This window comes from Falco peregrinus, chromosome 4 (assembly GCF_023634155.1).
Source record: "Falco peregrinus isolate bFalPer1 chromosome 4, bFalPer1.pri, whole genome shotgun sequence".
Taxonomy (NCBI): Eukaryota; Metazoa; Chordata; class Aves; order Falconiformes; family Falconidae; genus Falco; species Falco peregrinus.
Window position 1 is genome coordinate 32297200 of NC_073724.1, and position 19817 is coordinate 32317016.

Genomic DNA, 19817 nt, shown 5'->3' on the forward strand with positions numbered 1-19817 from the left:
TTCCTGTTCTGTGCCAAGGAGCCATGAGAATGCCCTCCTGGAGTTTGCTGGCAAAGAGGGACAGGAGTAAGAAATGAGAGCATTTTGTTTGCAGGACCCCAGCCAGGCTGTAGAGAGGGTCGAGGAGTGAGGGTTTCAGGACTTTCATACTCTGTCTTCTTCTGCATGGAGTGGGTTTTCCCTTTATGCCCATCTGGCATGCAGCACAACTTGTGTGCACGTGTTCACAGTGAAAAAACATTCAGTCTCCAAACTAATACCTTTGCTGTCATACACACCTTGTGACATATGCCTTTCTTGTCTCTACTTGCATTTTTTTATCAGGATGGGTGGGGGCTTGAGATAAGAAATCATAAATCCACATAGAAGTGACTCAGACACATAACCTGTTGTTGGGAGCATGAGCATGGTGCTGTCTCTCCCTGCATCCTTGTGTTTTGCATGAGAGTCCAGCTCTGGAGAAGCGAGAGCTCCTCGGAGGGCTGAATGCCATAGTTAGCTCAGAAAATTCACCTTGAAATGATTAATTTTGTTACTTGATGAATGGGGAAACCTTGCTACTTGGAGAGCGGATTATCAAGCCTAAGCCAGAAACTGAGAAATCCATGTGAATAAGGCTTTTTATTTTATTTTATTTTTATTCCCCACCAACGTGAAGTGCCGAATAGATACTTTCCACTAAGCTCACAGTAGTACTTGACTTGGAAGCATAGGATCATCTCCTAGGATTCCTTGTGTCTCAGCAAGGACTAAAATATCTTGCCTGGAAAAAAAATAATCTAGCTTTTAAAGCAGCACTATTCTGTAGGTTGTGTTGATTATTGCTTTGTGCTGCATGACTGTGATTTTTGGCACGCAGTGTCACATACCAAATTCCCAAAATAAAATGCTACATGATATTCTAAGAGCTTTTAGGAAGCTTTAAAAAGGGATTTGTCCACTGAGTCGGTATCTCTTCTGGTGAAGCCAAGTGATGCAGCAGGAATGGTTTAAGACGAGGAAACTAGTCAGCAGATAATTAGTCTTTTTAAATAAGTGCAAGGAGAAAAAAAGAAAACCTTCCATCAGTCTCATGTTTGTAAAAGTTGTCAGTAATCCTGCTTTGATTGTAAAGGGTTTACAGCTATACGTTTGAATAGCTAAAACATCTGTTCAGCAACGTTGTGAAATCCTTGTGTTCGGAACCCCTGATAAGGGGGACTGCTGAGCAATTGGCTCATAGAGGCTCTAGAGGCAGCAAGGGCTGTACATGCAGTGGTCACTGCTTGCCTTTCCTCCTCCTGGTCAGAGGAAAACGTAGGAGACAGCTATTACTTACATGTGATTTTCCTTTGCAAGGGAGAGAGCAGGAAGTGCCTAGGAAATGGTTCACAACAGAAACCTGGAGTTATAAGTAGGAGAGAGGAGGAGGAGAGCCTATGGATGCAGTCTGTGAACAGCTGAAATACTGATACCACAGCAGCAGAGGAAAACTGGGCTTCTGCGGGAGCGAGCACATCCCCAGCTGTCCTGATGGAAGGAGAGACGGGACCCGAGGCCAAGAGAAAAGCCAGCAAAGCCACATGGATCGCCCTCGGTATCTTTGTGAGTGGCACCGTTGTGCTTGGCACCATGCTTTTCCTGGGTAAGTGAAAAGGTCGAGGCTAACCTGAACGCTACCCTCCCCAGCCTGTCTGCTTGGTGCCAATGTTTGTGCTCCACAGCTTGTATTGGTGAAAATCTCGATCTTTTCTCCACCCCACCCCCCCCCCCCGCCCGTTTTATCTTTATCTTGAAATGCAAATGCATCAGGAAAGGGATTTGTTGTGGGAACACTAGAGCTGGAAGATGCAGTGTGAGCTCACGTAAATTTTTGAATGCTGAATTTAAATTTGCATACTCAGTGGAATGTGTTCTAGCCAGGATTGGGTGCTTTGGCAGAACGGAGAGTGATGGGTGAGATACCATGTATCAGTAATGCTGATTACAAACTCACATAATGTGACCGACGTGGACTAACAGTCTCTGTTTCCTGAAAATGAATCTGTAGCGCACACGTTTTATGGAAACTTTTGGGGTTTCCTTCATTTGGTTTTCATTTAGGGCTTGACTAAAATTCCTGCAGAAGGCTTGAATAATGCATATGTTTGCACATTTTTTAGATCTTTCTCTTCTTCTGCGATGAATTGCAAAGTTGTCTTTGCAAAAATCATGAAGGGTGCATCTGGGATAAAATTAAAAGGTTTTGATCAGATTTATAAGCTGTAACTGGACACAACAGGGAAGGAATTAATTTTTCCTCTCTGGGATTTGGAATCATCTGTAGACCAGTTTTGTGGGACTATCACGTGGAAGCATATGCCTACACCTACGAAATGATGTGTCCTGTACCCAGGACCACCAAGCAGAGAAGAGAAAGCAGTGTTGTGTCCTCTAGGAACTTGCAGAGACAGACCCTCTTTTGGAATAATTCAGCCCAACTTTTCATTTCTTTAGACCGAGACAGATTTCCCTGGACTGGAGGGAACTTAGCCTCTAAGTGTACCTTTTGCTTCCCTCTGATCCTTTATGATCTTTTGATCTTGTTTGAAAAGTCTGCTTCATTTATATCACAACAGAGACAATTATGCCAGGTTTTCCGTAGAATATTTAAAGCACCAGGCTTGCACTCAGTGGTTCTCTGCTCTAGAGCAAATTCTGCAAACATGTGCAGGCAAGTAACATTTGTGTATGTGAGTAATCCCTCTCAATTCAACGAAACTCTTTATAAATGTGAGTAGGATTCAGTCTTCGACTTGTTAGTCCAAAATATTTTTTCTAGATGAAAAATAATGTTTTCAGTTGAAGAATACAATAGCAAACACCAAGGAGTAATGAAGAGACTTTATTTCTTCTTTTTAGCACTATTTCGTTTATTCCTTGTAAAAAGCAAAAGATATTTACCACATAGCTTGTCAGAGGTAAAAGTATGCATAGACCAGACATGAAAATTCAAGCAAATATATTAATTCTTAGAGATAGTTTCCTAAGTGTGCTGAGGCCTATTCCATAGCCAGGGGTTCAGTGTCAAAATTTTCATTGGCATAACTGCTAAGAAAATAAAAATGCTGGTCTTGGGTCAACCAAAATGTTTTTATGATTTGTTTGGAAATCGTCTGAGGTCTCCAAATAAAAGAATAAAGGAAAAAAGTTAAATTGTTTTGGTTTAACATTCTCTCAATGCAATGTTTCCATATTCCGTTGTGACACTCTGTGTTGTTTGTACATTTGAGTTTAACTCTTCCTTAGTTTTGTTAAATTGCAGAAAAGACGACCAGTATTTCTGGTCATGTGAAATATTTCAGGCACCTCAAGGTGACTTTTCTTCAATCTGCAAAAATTGCTGTTTCTGGTAGACGTGAAACAATTTCCCTTCAATTTTCCAGCCTGAGGAGTGAAACATAGCCCCCTCCTGCTTCTCTTCTTTCTTCTCAGACTTCCTGCAACTCTAAGAGGAATCTGGGAGAATCACATATTTTTATTTACTGTTACTTGCTCGTACCAGCTGTAGCGATACCATGACTCCAGCAGAGAGCTGCTAGGGGAGTCCCTTGGCATCACATGGCAAACATCCGCGGCCTTCGGAACTCCAGAGAGTGCTGTGGACTCTGGCAGGACAGGGGTCACCTCCTTCTTGGGAGCTGGGGCCAGAGCAAAAGGAAGCAGATTCCTCTCCAGTTCCCTTGGGCTTCCTTTGAACCCCAGTTTGGTAGCCTCTCCTCCTGACTTGATAGCCCTTTGGACCTCTCAGGTTATAGGAACATCCACATTATTTGCACCTTCATGTTTTATGCCTTTTCCCCTTTCAGATTTTTTGAAGGAACTTAATTACAGTGTATATTTGCCTAAGAATCTGGAAGCAGGCTTATAAGGGAAGAAGCCAGGACACTGGACGTCATAACCACAACTGTAGGCGATAATGTACTGAATAGTTCTCTTAACAACAGAAAAAAAAAAAAAAAAAAGAAAAGAAAAAGGCAAGGGAACAAAACCAACCAAAGTTTTTCAATCAAATGTAGCTGTTAATTAAAAAGCAAACATTACTGCCAAAGAATTTTTTCATTTGCTCTAATGATGAAGTTGTAAATGGAACAAAGCCAGCTGAAATTCTATTTTGCTTTTATTTATGAGTATGAAAACTGCAAGGGCTACTTCAGATTCTTTACTGAAAGGGCTATTTCAGATTCTTTTTTGTTCTCCCTCATTTTCCATCAAGTGCAAAAGAATTCAATAGCATCTGGGATTTCCTCTCCTTTCTCTGCTTTGTTAAGAAAAAAAGTCTAGCAACCTTTCAAAACCGGGACAGGTTCTAAAAGGCTAAGTTTAAAGCGGGGAAAAGTTGATTCAGGAGGAGTACAACACTTAACTAATAGGCACTTACTTGTATTTCATGTGGTTCAGAATTTATTCTGGAGACCTCTACTTCTCTATTTTCTACTGTTCATCAATATTGCAATGACAATCTTTGTATGCCTCAAAATCTCGTGTATTTATTAGCTAATTTCCAAAGGTTGTGGAGGTGGTGTGTTTCACTGACTCAATGCAAGCCTCAGTAAAGTTCTCCAGAAATAGGTTTACATTCTCAGTTTCTAAGAAAATTTCATTGAAATCTATATCTGTCACTAATTGCCATTAAAGATATGAGGTTGGAAGAGGTGAAACAGCTTTATATTCAATTCTAGCTTTAGTGTTTTTTATAGTAAAATTTTGTTGTGCTGAAATACGATTTCACATTTTCCTATCCCTTTTGAATAATATATAACTACAGGAGCAACTGCTTTGTAACTGTTAGCATTGGTAAAGCTATGATACCTTAATATATTCCACTGTTGGGGTTTGGGTTTTTGTTTTGTTTGTTTGTTGTTGTTCTGTTTTTTATTTTATTTTTGCCATAGACTGAGTTAGTAAAATAGTGAATATAATGAGACATTTCTACATTGCTTCATGTCTACTGAGCACACCTACTGAGTCTTATTTCATCTAGCCCTTGGGACTCTCCCATCCTCATCCCAAGTATCAATTATCTGCGTATTTGCTGCCTGGCAGCAGTGTCTGAAATTAGCAATTCCTATGCTTAAGTTTCAGTGGCAGCTGTAATACACATTTTTAAAGGATGAACAAAATTAACTGACAATTTCATAGTTCTTGTCAGCAAGGTTTTTTGGAAGAAATACAATTACTGTGCTTTTGGGAGACAGTTCAGACAGACTGTGCCTTACAAACCACAGCTATGCCTGTGCCCATGGCTATCTGGTTTATTCCAGGCTGGAATAAGGGGACCCTGAAAGCCAGGTGGTGCTGGGCAGCAGGAGGAGGTGCAGCAGGGCAGTGTGAGGCCTGCAGCTGTGGAGCAGCCATGGAAACCCTGCAGAAGGTGGCTAGATAGCTCCGTGTTGCATTGCCAGCTGTGAAAGGTGCACCTCTGGGAGATGATAACAACAAGGAGTAATTGTTAGTATCGTGGTGGCACTCGCTGACAGTGAGTAAGCCTGAAGTGTCATTGCTCCAGGTGCTGTGCAAACGTACACTGAGAGGCAGCTCCGTGCTGCCAATGAGCAAAGACAGAGGAAGGAGAAAGTAGGCACAGGAGGGGGAAACTATTTGTTGTGAGCTGCAGTATTTACTTAATATATGTTCTAACTGTTTTAAATCCATGTACTCAGAGATGCATTAGGGCCAGAGCTTGCACAGACATTTGAACGATCAAGTACACAACATTTGGCTGCATTGGTCAAAATTCATTGTGAATTATTTCATTATGTTTTTCCATTTTGCAGTTAGCCAAGGTCTTATAAAGTTTCATCCAAAGCAACAGTACTGTTTGACCTCAGAATGCATTGAAGCTGGTAAGCAACAATTTTATTCTCTCTATTATATCATGATTATAGTATGTTAATGCGATATTTATACTGTTTAAATTTTTTCTATGATGTATTTTATTCAGACAGTTTCATAAATAATGAGGGGGAAGGGGACCTAAACTTTTTAAAAAGTCACTGTCTGAGCTGCTGCAGATCTGTTTATTTTCTATAATTAACATTAATGGTTTAATTTGCTTTAACTCTGTCCTGCTCACGTTATCTCAGTTTCCCATAGGGCTTATTTATTTTTTAAATAGGAAACAAAACATTGAGTGACTTGACGTTCATGTGTATTTTGTTGTTTCCTGCCCAGTAGTCAGAAAACCAGCAAGTGAATTGTTAATCACAGAGGTTCTTTAGGGCCAGATCTTGCACAGATTTGCACAATTGTAGTGTGGTGACTACGACTCAAAATATGCAATTACATCCATACTGGCAGGCTCTTTTCCCCACACAGAGATACATGTGGTAACCCTTACAGAGCTGGGACATCTGTTAGTATTAAATGCCAGCTGAAGGGACCAGGCTTGGTAGGACCTGAGACACACCCATTTCACACTCATCATTTTTGACAGAGTTTTGCTTACGCTAAATCAATGAGAGTTTTATCATGAAGTGTAAAGAGAACAAAGATCAAACGATAGTTACCACCTCTGGAAAGCTACCCCTAGAGCTTATTTTTTAAATTTGTTTTATTGGAAACAAAGTGGACATTGTGTGAACTTGATGAGAGTGTTTGTTTCCATTCTGAACCATATTAAGCTGATGCTGGGAGGTGTTTGGCTTGTGTTTGAAATCCTGACAAATTCTGTGGGGCACCATAAAATGAAAAATTTGCAGATTTCAGCATTACAAGGCCGTTTCTTGCCATTCCGCTTCCACCCTGTGCTGTGCTGACAGTGCTCTTGGCCGCCTTGGGCACCACCCTCCGGAGCTGATTGCTGAATGAGTGCAAATATCTAAGTAAAGTGGGATGACTAATCAGAATACCACCACCCTTAAACCTCACCCCACCCACCACCCCCAAATAAAAAGTGTGGGGCCTTCATCTTTAGCTTCAGAACAACAAAAAAGAGTCATTTAAGGTGTTTGAACCTGAATTGGCTTTCTTCTTCTCACGTGCACACAAAAGTAACATGGATTTTTTTGTAAGCTCAGCAGAAGTTGGGATTTTGCACCAGGGCAGACTTGGACACCCACACGACCTGCCTGTTTTAGCTCAGAGTGCTCTCTGTAGTGACTACGTAGTGTCTCAAGACCTGAGCCCTGACTTGCTGAACAGCTTTTCAGGAGAGAAAGAAAATTGCCAAGGACCAAAATGTCTTCAATGTGGTCAGTTTGAGAGTTTCCAATGTGAGAGAGAGAATTACAGCTGAGGCATAGAAATATCGTAGGAAGAATTACTCTAAGTGGATGAATAAGAGTTACTAGATGCTAGAAATAGTACCATGAAGTCTGTAAAGGTTACCAGATTTCCTGCTAGGATTTTTAATTAGTTATTTGGATAAGCCTCAAACACATGGTCATTTAGCCAAAATATGTCCAGTATCCACATATTCTGCTTTACTCGACCTACGTAGATTTATGCCACAATCACTATAATGCATGAAAGGGGTAATGATTTTAAACTAAGAGAGTAGATTTAGACTAGATAAAAGGCAGAAATTTTTTACCATGATGCTGGTGAAACACCGGAGCAGGCTGCCCAGAGAGGTGGTAGATGCCCGGTCCCTGGAAACATTCAAGGCCAGGCTGCATGGGTCTCTGAGCAACCTGGTCTAGTTGAAGATGTCCCTGCTCATTGGGATTGGGCTAGATGGCCTACAAAGATCCTTTTCAACCCAAACCCAACTCTGATTCTATGATTAGATACTCAAAAGCTCTTAAGTCTCTGGCTTGTCAGATTGATCACACTCTTACCAGTCTCATCTGCAATAGCAACTGGCAGGAATGCAGTCACAAAATGAAGATGAAAATACACTTTTCCACTGAATGGTAGGTCAGAACTTGATTTGTTTTCTTGTGCAGCTATTCAACTAAAGGTAAACAGCGCATAATTTCTGGAATATAAATTACAATCAGCTCGATATGTATTGCTACGAAATTCCTCAGGCAATTAATTCTATCATGGCAACAGTGGGAGTGCCTGTCTTCAGGTGTCTGGCTCCAGCGGTTTACATTCCTGTAGTGCTAGGTTCAATGGTCTTTGCTGTGTGGCACTCAAGAACATTCATTGGAGAAATTTTGTCTTTTTTGCTTCTCGTGTAGGTACTGTTAGATGCTAGAGAAACTAGGTGGTATTCTTGCTGGTCTTTAAAAAATGGCAGAGGTCAGGGCGCACATCTGTCCTAGAACATCAAGGCTTAACTTGCAAGTGAGGTCAGCATCACGCTGCAGATACTGGTAAATGTTACTCATCATTTCTGGACTGTGGCCTTGTCTAATTCTCTATTTACAAAAAAGTGTTCCACAGAATTTATGTGGTATCTTTTTTACAGCTGCTGGCATCCTAAGCAAGATAAATCAATCTGTAGACCCATGTGAGAATTTTTATCGATTTGCATGTGACGGCTGGGTATATAATCACCCTATTCCTGAAGACATGTCAAACTATGGTGTTTATCCTTGGCTGCGACACAATGTGGACCTCAAACTAAAGGGTAAGTATGTAATTTCTGAAAGTGTTTGGTTGGCTCGTCACCGTAGCTTGTTGGTTGCGTTTTGAAATGAATAAAGACTCTGCTTTTCTTTCTGATCCTTGGATAATATTCAACAGCCCAACCTGAAATTCTCTTTTAAGTTTATTTTTGTTGGTTTTTTATTGAAATAACACTGTAAGTGAATTATAACAGAATTTGGGAGGAAGAGTACAGCTGCTGAAAATTCTACCAGTTAGGAATGGAGGGATGAAAGGATATTCCTTATATGAAAGGAAAAGGTGAGGAGATTTGAACTCTTTCCCTCTCGCAGTAGACAGGTAGACCAGGGTGCAGGAGCACAGCATACACGTTTAAGAATGTACCAGATCCAGACAAACATCAGTCTAGGACAGCACTCTGCCGCTAACAGTGGCCAATAGTGGGAAAAGTATATAATAAGGCAAAACCAGAGTGATATTTTCCAGTATACCTACCTAGCTTTTGTCAGGAGGCAATTTTCAGGCTTCCGGAGATGGGGGTTGTTGGGGTGTTGTGTTTCCTCCGCGTTGCCATTCAAGCTGCCATAGAAGTGCCTGAGCTATCATCAGTGAAACAGGAGGCTGCTGAAGAATGTGTGTCTGGAGGGAAAAATAGCCCCAGGGTGGAAATGTGTAGGAAGAGAGGTATTTTAATTTGTGTGACTTGACTTTGTGCTATACTCAGCAGCAAGGCCACCTCATCAGGAAGCTGTGCAGACCAATTGGGGAGAAACGGTGATGATTATTGTTGGGTAGGAAAACCCTGGAAGATTCTTACGATCTTCACTAAAACAAATCATGTGAAAGATCGGAGGTGTGCAAGATTTGTTATTGTTGTTGGTGTGCTTGACCATGGCGTACCTTGAGTGTGTCATTGACCTCTTGGTTGACATAAGAGCCTGCTTTCAGCCACCACAGAGCAGAGGTCAGTTTTAGGATGTTGTGCTTAAACATAGCATTTATTTTTCTCTTGTATACATTTCTTTTGTATACGTTTCTCTTATATACATTTCTCATATACATTTTGTACATGTGTGTGTGTAGACGTCAAAGCCCTTCTCTGCTTGCTTTCTTCAGTCATGTCATATCCAATTTTCACATCGTTACGTATTTTAAAAGCTGCATTCAATTTCAGAATATGATTTTGGAATTTCAGCATAGGATATGATCGATGACTGCTGTTTTAAGTCAGCTGAAGATGTCACACCAAAGGCAAAAATATTACCAGAGCCTGTTTTAAGTTATGTTTGCATTCTAATTGTTCTACTGCCAGAATTGGGCTGTATTAGATAACTGCACATCCTGCATGAACCGCAGCCACAAAGAAACCAGTCCTAATTGAATATAGAGTAGCAAGCTGTGACTCTTATCCTTAATTTCCTCTTTTTACAGAGTCTAATCAAGGACATCATGCTAAGCCACATTTTTATATGGTTTTCTTACTGCAGTCCCTTTAGAAGTTGCTAATCCATAGCTAGGAAAATACTTCTTACTTAGATGTTTCTTTCTTTGTCTTGTATTTGCTTAATGGAAACTCCATATCAGAAAAAGGGTGTAATGAAGTGCCTGATAACTATTTTAATAGGAGACCTAAACTGCTCCTTGGCATGGTACAGGGACAAAGATGTGAAACCGTCAGTGGTGTAGAGGAGTTAATATAACTTTCATCATCTCCTCCTTAATGTTTTACTTAATAAATTTTCTGTAATATATTCTTGGTAATTAAAAGAGGAAAAGGAAAAAAAAATTGTTGGATGTCAGCGTTAATGGCTGAAATAACAAGGCGTAACTTCAACCTTTACGTTTGTGTTTTAATTTGAGTTACTTCAATAAATTGTCTTGACAGTGAGTTATTCATTTGTGAATATCCACAACTTTGCTATCCAGTTTTAGACAGACTGAGAAGTCTTGCCCAGAGAAATATATATATGACTGACCAGACCTTGGAAGCTCTCTCCTTCCTAAACAACTCTTAGTGGAACTTTGTACTTCATTGTAAATGTCCCCGTTTGACACTCAGATTAAAAAAGCCCCAGTCTTTAAAGAGCTGATTATTATGCAAGTTCTATGTTCTGAAATATTTATCATATTAAAGAAAACTATTAATCTGAAAGTGATAACATGGCTTGGCCAGGAAGCCGCATTTTTCATATTTGATATTCTTTGATGGTGTGATATAGATGGAAGTATTTATTCAGCAATATATTAAAAAACGCTGTTGCTTAAAATAATTTATTTGATCATCTAATCTGTTTTCTGGTCCCTGAATGTTCCTGAGCCTTAGGCAGAGAGGGAGTTTTAGGTATTTGTGCAAAGACCTGTGTATGGCCTTGCTTACACAAGGGTATCTTAAGTCTTCTGGAGGCTTCAGGGGCAATTGATACAGAATTTTTGTTCAGGGGCAATTGATACGGAAGAAGATCTTCCAGTTGATAATGGGTAGCAAGTGTAGAGAATTAGTTTTGCCTTACCAAAAAGTGGTAGGTGTAGCTGTATAGTATAAAGTACTACCAGGTTTGAGAGTTGGGGTTTTTTTTCTTCCTTTTTCTTTTTTTTTTTTTTTGAGGTTGCAGACAAACAAGAGCATATGACTTTGCAGGTGTCAGCTCCAAGAAAGGGTAGAACTTTTTCTGTATCAGCGAAGGTTTTTGGTGCTTTAATAGGGAATTCCAAGGAAAGGAATGACAATGTGTCAATGGAAAATAGCTGAGAATTACTGGGTGGTAGATCTTTTGCCTGCCTATCTCTGGTTGGTTGAAGGAACAGGACAAGAAATGTTTATTTCAGGGTTCTTCTGGATTTGCAAAACATAAAGTGATAGTTAAAAATCCCATTTTTTTGTAGGATTTGGGTTTATAATGGGGTAAGGAAAAAAAATATATATAATGCTCCCATGGATTTCTCTAGCTGTCTTTAGGATTGATTCAAACTAAAATGGTATCATTGTTTCCCCTTTAATTTCCTTTCCATCCTTTGTTTGAGGGTCACTTGGATTTCTTTCTTTGCTCTCAGAGGAATACACAAACCACATGTGTAACTCACTTTGATCTCCTGGCTATTCGAAGTGTATAAAATCCTGTCCTGGTGAAAGCAGTGGTAGGTCTTTCCTTGGAATATCAGCGACAACAGGATTTCGTGCATTGCGGAGGAATGTATAGAAGACAACTGTAGATAGCCAAAGATGTGTCAAAAACAGAGACTTGTGGTTTTGGTTATGACCCAGATCCAGGTAATGAACATCTAATATTTAGGTTAAAATTTCTTGGCTCCTTATAGAACTGTTCTGGGGAGAACCAAAATACCACTACTTCCGCTTAACCATTCCTGGCTGGACCAGACTGTCCCTGACTTGAAGGCAGCTTTCATTTGCAGATAGACTGCAGGTGTGTTAAAAAGTGCCTCTTGGTTAAGAACAAGCACTTTTAGTGCTGATGGGCCTCTGTGGAAGCTCTTGGACTCCTTCAAAATGGAAAGAAAAAATGGTTTGCCTGTGACACCTGTTGTATGAACAAAAGCAATCTCAAACTGCAACTGTTTTTCAGCCTTATGTCACGTCAAGATTGCAATGTTTCTGTGAGTTAATAAATGTTTTTCACTTACCATAAAATTTTCTGCAAAGCTCTTTGTGCTCCTGCTGAATTTTTCCATTTTGATTGGTGACCTTAATTAAGAGTTTAGGAACCCTATTGTCTTACCATTGAAATGCAAGTGGCTTTTTGTGAATAATTCAGAACTGGAAGACTGAGGCGAGTAAATCAGTGCCTGTTACCTGTCGTGAATGTTGATTGTGAACCAAGCAGTTTCTTTTCCTTTCTGTGAAGTCTGCAGAACAATGATGTACAGCTGGGTTTGATGTTTGTTGTTTTTTGTTAGTGACCAAGCAGGAAACAATAAATTAAAAAAAAAACACCAACCACAACTAAAAGTATGCAAACATTCCTAAATCTCAACACTGCAAAGGAGCTGAGTTAAATTATGTGAATCATTTGTGAACATGTCTTCCAGGCCTTTTAAATTTAATTTATGTCTGTGGAAACCAGTTTACAGATTAAGTCTCCGTACTGATCCTAGCCCAGTGAGACACCCACTTCAGACTAATTTGCTGTGCTGAGCTTTCTAGCATGGCTGTTTCTGAATGCCAGTCAATTTAAAGTGAGGAATTTCCAATGTGGCAAAGAGAAAGAAATGGAGGCTTTTTTGGAGGATATGGTGTGTGGGTTTTTAAAGAACATGAGGCAGACAGCAAACAAAATAACTTAGCAGTGTAGGCACTTTTCCCCAAGATAATCTGCAATGATTTTCTTTAGGAAATAAATTCTTCTCTAAGTAAAATCAGTAAGGGAAAAATATCTCAGTATGGGAATTTATACTATTTGACCATAGGGTAGTCTTTTCAGACAATTGCCAGAAGTTGCTGTTGAGTGGCTGCTGCCCTGCACAGAAGACCCTGTGCCACAGGGCTTTTCAGGGCTGGTTTCTCTTCTCCCACCTTTCAACAGGTGCTCAGTTGGGACCATTGGAATGGCTTGGACGTGGCCAGTGAAATCCATCATGTAGCTGCTGACTTCCCTAGGTTTCTGTATTAGCTGACCTGTATTTTTTGATTTTTTTTTTTCCTTCGGAAGTAGCTTGTTGAGAGCTGTCCCGAGTAAGAGGGAGAATACCATCAGTAATTAAAAACCCCCCCAACGTCAGAGGGTATTTGTTACTGCCTCCAGTATCTTCTTGTTGGATAGCTGCTCCTGGATAACAAGATAGCAGCAAACAGCAACAGTGCTTAATGCTATTTTGCTTGTCTTTTCTACTTCAAACAGATCTGTTTTCAGTGGTACAGACATTTTTTTTCAGTGGTCTAGATCTTTCCTATAATGTGTTATTCATCTAAAGGTAAGAAGCAATGTAGGTGGCACAAGTCAGGTCAGTCTCTCTGGGCAACAAGTTAATAGCTTTTTGGTAAAATGAAGTACCTGAGTTAAAGGTTGAGAAGCAAAGACTTTTTCCAGGCTTTGTGGCGGCTCGTAATGAAGCTTGTATTTTTAATGGGTGATTTTTGGAAACCATGAGTACAGTAAGGAGGTAATTTTGGTTCCTAAATGAGGTTTGAAAGCAGCACAGTAGCTGAGCCACAGGATTCCCACAGCATCTCCCTGGTCAGGATACCAGAGTGGCATTCTGCGCTGGAATGGGAGTGGGGCTTATGGCATGCTGCTGTTGCATGTGTGGCATGATATTCCCCCTGGATTTACGGTGAACCTCTGTTTTGGCTGTTGCCTGCAGAAAGATGATATGATCATATCCACAGATACGGAATTTCAAAATTACTATATGTCTGTACTTTGGACTGTTAATTTTGCAGAAAAGGGATTAATGCCTTGGAAGGCATAACAATCCATAACATCTGATTTCCCATTTTCTGACTAACAAAAAAAATTATGCAAGTACATGTTGAAATTATTAATATAATGAAGTAAACTTAATGCTGCCATTTAGTATGGAGCTCCATCTATATTGTAACAGTTGGGGATCTTGCAATCTTCTGGTTTAAATGCAGCTTAAACTCTTATGCCTAATATTATAATGACATGTGTTATCCCCTACAGCATAATACTGGGAGGCTAGAGGGCCACGGTAGGGGAGGGGGGAATATTGCTAAAAAGATTAAGATTTATTATTGAAATTAGATTTATGAACAGAGGCTTTCACATCCCTATAAGATCATTTTTGATTCTGTTGCAGTTTGTGTACAGTTATGTCAGTTGGCTTTTGGAGGAACTCATATGATGTGCTTATCCTTTCATATACAAACTCAGAGAATTTACAAAATGCTGAAACTGGAAACAAACAGCATTGTCATTTAGGAAATGTGCTGTATATTAGGACACTGAATAGCTAGAGGAAGAATTTGTGTAAGCACAGCTGTTTGAATGCCATTTCCATGAGTATGTCCATATTGCCAAAATGGATATTCAAGAAAAAGATTGGGGAATTTCTTCTCAAGGGGTGAGGGGGAACCCTACAATATCAGTATATTAGCTGGGTTTATTTGTGTAAATGCAGCATCCTTTCATGAAATTAGTGTTTGGAAACATTTGTTTGATTTACTTGATTTGTGTTCCTTGGAAAGTAGAACCACTGTAAACTGATTACTAAATCTTCATGAATTCCTATGGATGTGCATATTAATTACATCCTCATTAATTCATAATAGCGAAATGTTCTGTCAGAATGTTGGAGGAATTAATAATGATAGGCTGGTTATTTTCAGGAGTTACTGGTCTATCCATGGTGAGATGGACCCTGCCACCAAGAAATAGGCTGATTGACATTAATTGTATCAAATACAAAACATGTTTGCCTAGATTGATTAATGGTGTGTTAATCATCAATAAATGTGTTTTTTTTAAAAATGACAAAACAAACGACCCTCTCCCCTGACCCACAAGATAAAACAAGGGGAGGGGGAGATGCAGTTTATCAAAACAAGGCAGGCCTAGATTAAGGCATCAGCTCCACAAAGGCAGTTCTGAGGAATGAGCTCCTGGAGCTGCAGAATACACTGGTAGTTTTTGTTTTAAAAAAGCAAAAGTTAATGTTTTGAAAATTATTTAAGATAAGAACAACTTATAGAAGTTACAAATAAGAAACTCCTATTTAAGGCATACCTGAGACTATGTAAGCTAACACAAGGCCTTCCACAAGGGACCAGTAGCCCCATGCATTGGCATCTTGGATGCTTCTGCCTTCCATAGAGGTGGGAATATACCGTATAGAACCATAGAATCATTTAGGTCGGAAAAGACCAATCATTAACCCAGGACTGTCAAGTCTACTACTAAACCATGTCCCCAGGCACTGCATCTACGTATTTTTTAAACACCTCCAGGGATGGTGATTCCACCAATTCCCTGGGCAGCTCGTTCCAATGCTTGACCACCCTTTTGGTGAAGAAATTTTTCTTAGTATCCAATCTAAACGTCCCCTTGGTGCAACTCGAGGCCATTTTCTCTTGTCCTATTGCTTTTTACTTGGGAGAAGAGACCTACCCCCACCTACCTACAACCTCCTTTCAGGTAGCTGTAGAGAGCAATAAGGTCCTCCCTGAGCCTTCTCCTCTCCAGGCAGGTGGTAGGACAATCTGAGTTGTGTCTAGTACTCTGCAATATTTCATATTCCTGTGTGAACAAGGAGTTTGCCTTTATGAAATTGAAGTGATTATTTTGAGACCTTATGCACTCCAGTAAGATGATTCTGGTGACCTGATTATTTATAATGGAGAACTGAGAGAAAAAACATAAGACAGTAGGAGAAGGCTGATTAAGGAGGGAACGCAAAATATGTGACAGTGGAAATAATATATGCTTTGGTAAAATGTAAAAGCTATGTTATAAGCACTGAAAAGTGTATTGACTTGCTATTTTATATTATTTTAGACTCAAAAGGGAAAAACTATTTAGGCAAATATAGTTTGAAGCGTATGGAGAAAGATTTTTGCAAGCTAGTTTGTTTTTCCATATATATATATATATCTATATCTATATATATTTTTAGCAAACAGTAGAGATATCTGGGCCATAATGCATTAGGAATTCTAAGTAGGTATTTATAATGTGCATTTAAATAATTTTTGTAGTGCATTAGGCTCTGACTGCTTGCTTTCAGTTTTCTGGTACTGAGCAATGTGTATAGCCACCAAGAAAAAAAAGGAAGAAGAGTCTTAATGTCAGTATTGTGCTGGTATTTTTAAAAATTACATAACTACAATGGTGAGAAAAATTTTCATTGTTTGTCTTTTTAGTTGTGAAGGAGTGAAAATTACATCTTTAAACACTGTATTTTCTGATTTTGGCATCCTGGAAACAAACTTTTATTTTAAAAAAAAAGTCATTTGCAGCTTGCTTCTTGTAAAGAGTCTGGTGGGAATGAGGACTCCAGACTGCACATGTCAGACTGTGCACCAGACACCCAAACTAGCAAGAGGCACTGCAGAACAATTAGCAGGACTGGTAGTTTACAAAAATAACTAAATTTATGTTTGTTCATGTTCTAGGAAGGCTTCAAAAACCAAATATTATTAACAATTTTTAATAGAGGAAATGGGTTGTACTGTACTCTAAAGTTACATAGCAGGAGAAATTCTCAGAAAAACGTGTGTTTTAAAGGCATAAAGGAATTTAATCAGGTGTTGAAATGATGTATTTGAAGTTGGGTTACACTGGTGTCGTAAAAGAGCTGTAAGTAGATTTCTGCCCCCTCCCCCTCCACTGAGGTTTGTCTCTGTGGTGTTTTCCAAGCAGGTGAGAACTTGCTCTGCTCTTCTCCCAAGGCTTCCAGATGCAAAGCAGCTCTGAAATGGAAGTTGAGCAGGTGCATTAGTGTGGGAGTTTGACCTGTGCTAACGAACCTGCTAAGAGGGATAAAGTGGTACTGAAACGTTAAACACATCCTACAGCAGGAGATGTCCTTGTCTTTTTCAGGAGACTACCGTGAGAGAACAGATTTAACTCAAAGAATAATTTTGGCTTGACTAGTCTTGTTCCCAATAAATATGTAGAACTTTGAAATATGTCAGTTAAGTCTATCACTTCCTTGTAGAACACACACACATACATACATATATATATATATATATATATTCTTCACTCTCCCCTCTGTCTCCCCTCTGTACCCTTTTCCAGCCATAGGAGTCAAGTTTCCAAACTGATGAGAATAAAAATACACGTATCAGATTTTCTCTTTTGATGGTCTTGTAATCTGGACCTTTTACGTTGCAGTCTATTAAACTCATATTTCCATGTAGCAAGACAGGGAAGTTACCACTGGTGAAGTGATCATAACAGTCTTGTGTATAATTTCAAATACTGCAGCCAGTTTTTATTTTGAGGTAGAACATTGTGCCCCTTATAGGCCTTCATCCATAAAATGTACCACTGCCAGGTCTCCTTCACTTAACTTTGGGCTTGAGAAAAGGAATTAGAAACCAGATACTCTAAATAAGTGTCAGCTGACCCCAAACCATTCTGAAATAGTCCCTCTTGGAACATCTAAGCTTGCATTACTGTAATTAAGACTGTACATTTGTCTAGCTGTGATTTCCGTAACAACAGTGTGGTTCAGAAGGGGCTTTTTGGGTGCTTTGGCATCCTGGCCAAATCATTGCTCCATGAACTGTACAGAAATTGACTTCTTAAATCCAGAGCACTGGGTGTTTGAAGAAAGAGCAGTGCCTTCATGGCACAGTTGGAGTCCTTAGATACCATTAATGGCACAAGTGCAGTTGGCTACTTGTATTTTAGGAGTTGTGGCTGCTTTTCAGAAATGCTTTTGCTATAGCTCTTTAGCGTGAAGAAAATATGGGATTTAAGGGTTAGACGTTCTTAATGAGGACGAGATTAATCATAATTCTCTCATGGCTCAGGGACCTCAGGGAATGACATTCTGCACACAAGTATTGTGTGTTTGGTTTGACTGCCAAACCCAAACCAAGGTTTGGTAGGTTTTTCTTTACTTTTAAGCTGAAATTCCTTATAGGACATCTTTAAAATGTCCTGCTGCTGGCATCAGAGGATCACCTGTAAGTTTCCAAAAGATAACTTGGGTTTTGCTTCTTCACAGAGGTAGCACGTAGTAGTGCTAACCTGGGAAAAAAACAAAGCTTGTGACTGATAGCTGAAGATGGGTGAAGAGCTTTTTAAATTATTCTTCTCATCAGTTTAGAAACCTGACCCCTATAGCTGTAGAGCAGCATAGAGGGGAGGGTGAAGAACAGAGACTTTATTGCTCAAGAACTGAAAGAGAAATCCACCTTCCCTGTCATCAAGTATTTGCAAAGAAATTCCCTTTCCACAAGTACAGATCCTGCATTTTGGTCTAAGAAACTGAAGTTCATGAACATGCAATATGGAGCAAATATTGGTTGCTAGCTACTGCTACCCAAACCAAACGGAGAGCATGCTGTCGTGTGAGGCTTTCATAGGGCCTTACTGTGGACATAGTTGATGAGAGAACATCTTCCATCTTTGGCCCAGTGAATGAATAGGCATGGGCTTCTGGGAAGCCCTTGGGCTGCTTTCTAGATCTGCTTCTGAAAACAGTGCATTACAAATTGCTTTCAGCTGTAGTACTCAGCATCATCTGGGCAATCCTGAGCAACTCCCACTGTCACTGACATTAAAGGGACTGAGGGACAGTCACCATCTCCAAAGGGTCAAGCTCTCTGAGTGTTTGGATCAAGGTCAGCAAGCTTTATGCTCGTAAAGGAGCACTGTTCCAATCAGTAGGACTGTGACATGAATTAGATAAGGAGGAATTAATCCTCTGTGGCTCACTTTCTTTATCTACAACAACGGATAATGGCTGTATCTCCTTGGTCTCACATGTCTGAGAGTGCTTTGAGATCCTTATCTTAAATGCCTAGAGTGCAATGCCAGGAGTAACCATTAGATTATTTCCTATGACCTTTCTTGTATCATAGACAATTACATTACCCATGTAATGCAGCTCAATAGCTCGGACAGGGATAAAACATAATTCACATTGGGCTAAAGCTTATCTTCCGGAAAGGCATCAAGTCTCGAAGATGTTAAGGGGCAGAGAAGCCACTATCTTGTCTGGTTGCTTGGCTCCAGTGGTTAATCACTGTCACTGCTGAATTTGTCATCTTCCAATTGTTGGCTTTCTTTGTGCCTTTTTTCAATAGACTAAAGACCCGTTTGGCACCAAGCATTTTCTAATGGTGAAGTACTTCCATACTGTAATCCTGTTACCCTTCCACCATCTTTTGTGAGACAAATCATGCTTTCTTACTGCATGGCTCCCCCCAACCCTCACGCATCTCAAGCCATTCTACCCAAAGGATAACCCAAATGCTTGTGTTGGTTTTTTGCACCCTGCCAAGCTGTCCAACATTGTTTTTACAATATGGACAGCCAAAGGGCAGGTAGTGTTCCAGTCTGGCTCACCAGCCTGTGTACAACAATAGGATCATCTCCTTACTTCGACAGTTCTCTGTTTTTGCAGTCCAAAGCCACTGTTTGCCCTGGGAGTTCATGCTGAATTACTTGTCTGCTTCTAGCTTTTCACTCCTGCAGGGTTACAACTTTCCAGGAAACAGGATGTCTCCTTGGGGTTCTTGTATAGCTTTTTTTTGGTTTAAAGTCCAAACATGTTCCCACTGGGATATTTGCGCATGCAGTTGTTTTTTCTTCAAGATACAAAACTTTATAATATATTTGAGATCATCACCAGATATCACTGTGCAAACA

The 19817-nt window shown here is 39.9% G+C and overlaps 1 protein-coding gene across 1 annotated transcript in view; it reads left to right on the forward strand.

Annotated features, from left to right (window-relative positions):
• Window positions 1-827: 827 nt before the first annotated feature.
• The window catches only part of PHEX (phosphate regulating endopeptidase X-linked), a 115291-nt gene continuing 96301 nt past the window's right edge, over window positions 828-19817 (forward strand). The window contains exons 1-3 of the mRNA XM_005231903.3: window positions 828-1624; window positions 5796-5864; window positions 8378-8539. Coding sequence (XP_005231960.1) covers window positions 1513-1624; window positions 5796-5864; window positions 8378-8539 — 343 coding nt within the window. The 5' untranslated portion in view covers window positions 828-1512. The remainder of the gene's footprint in view (window positions 1625-5795; window positions 5865-8377; window positions 8540-19817) is intronic.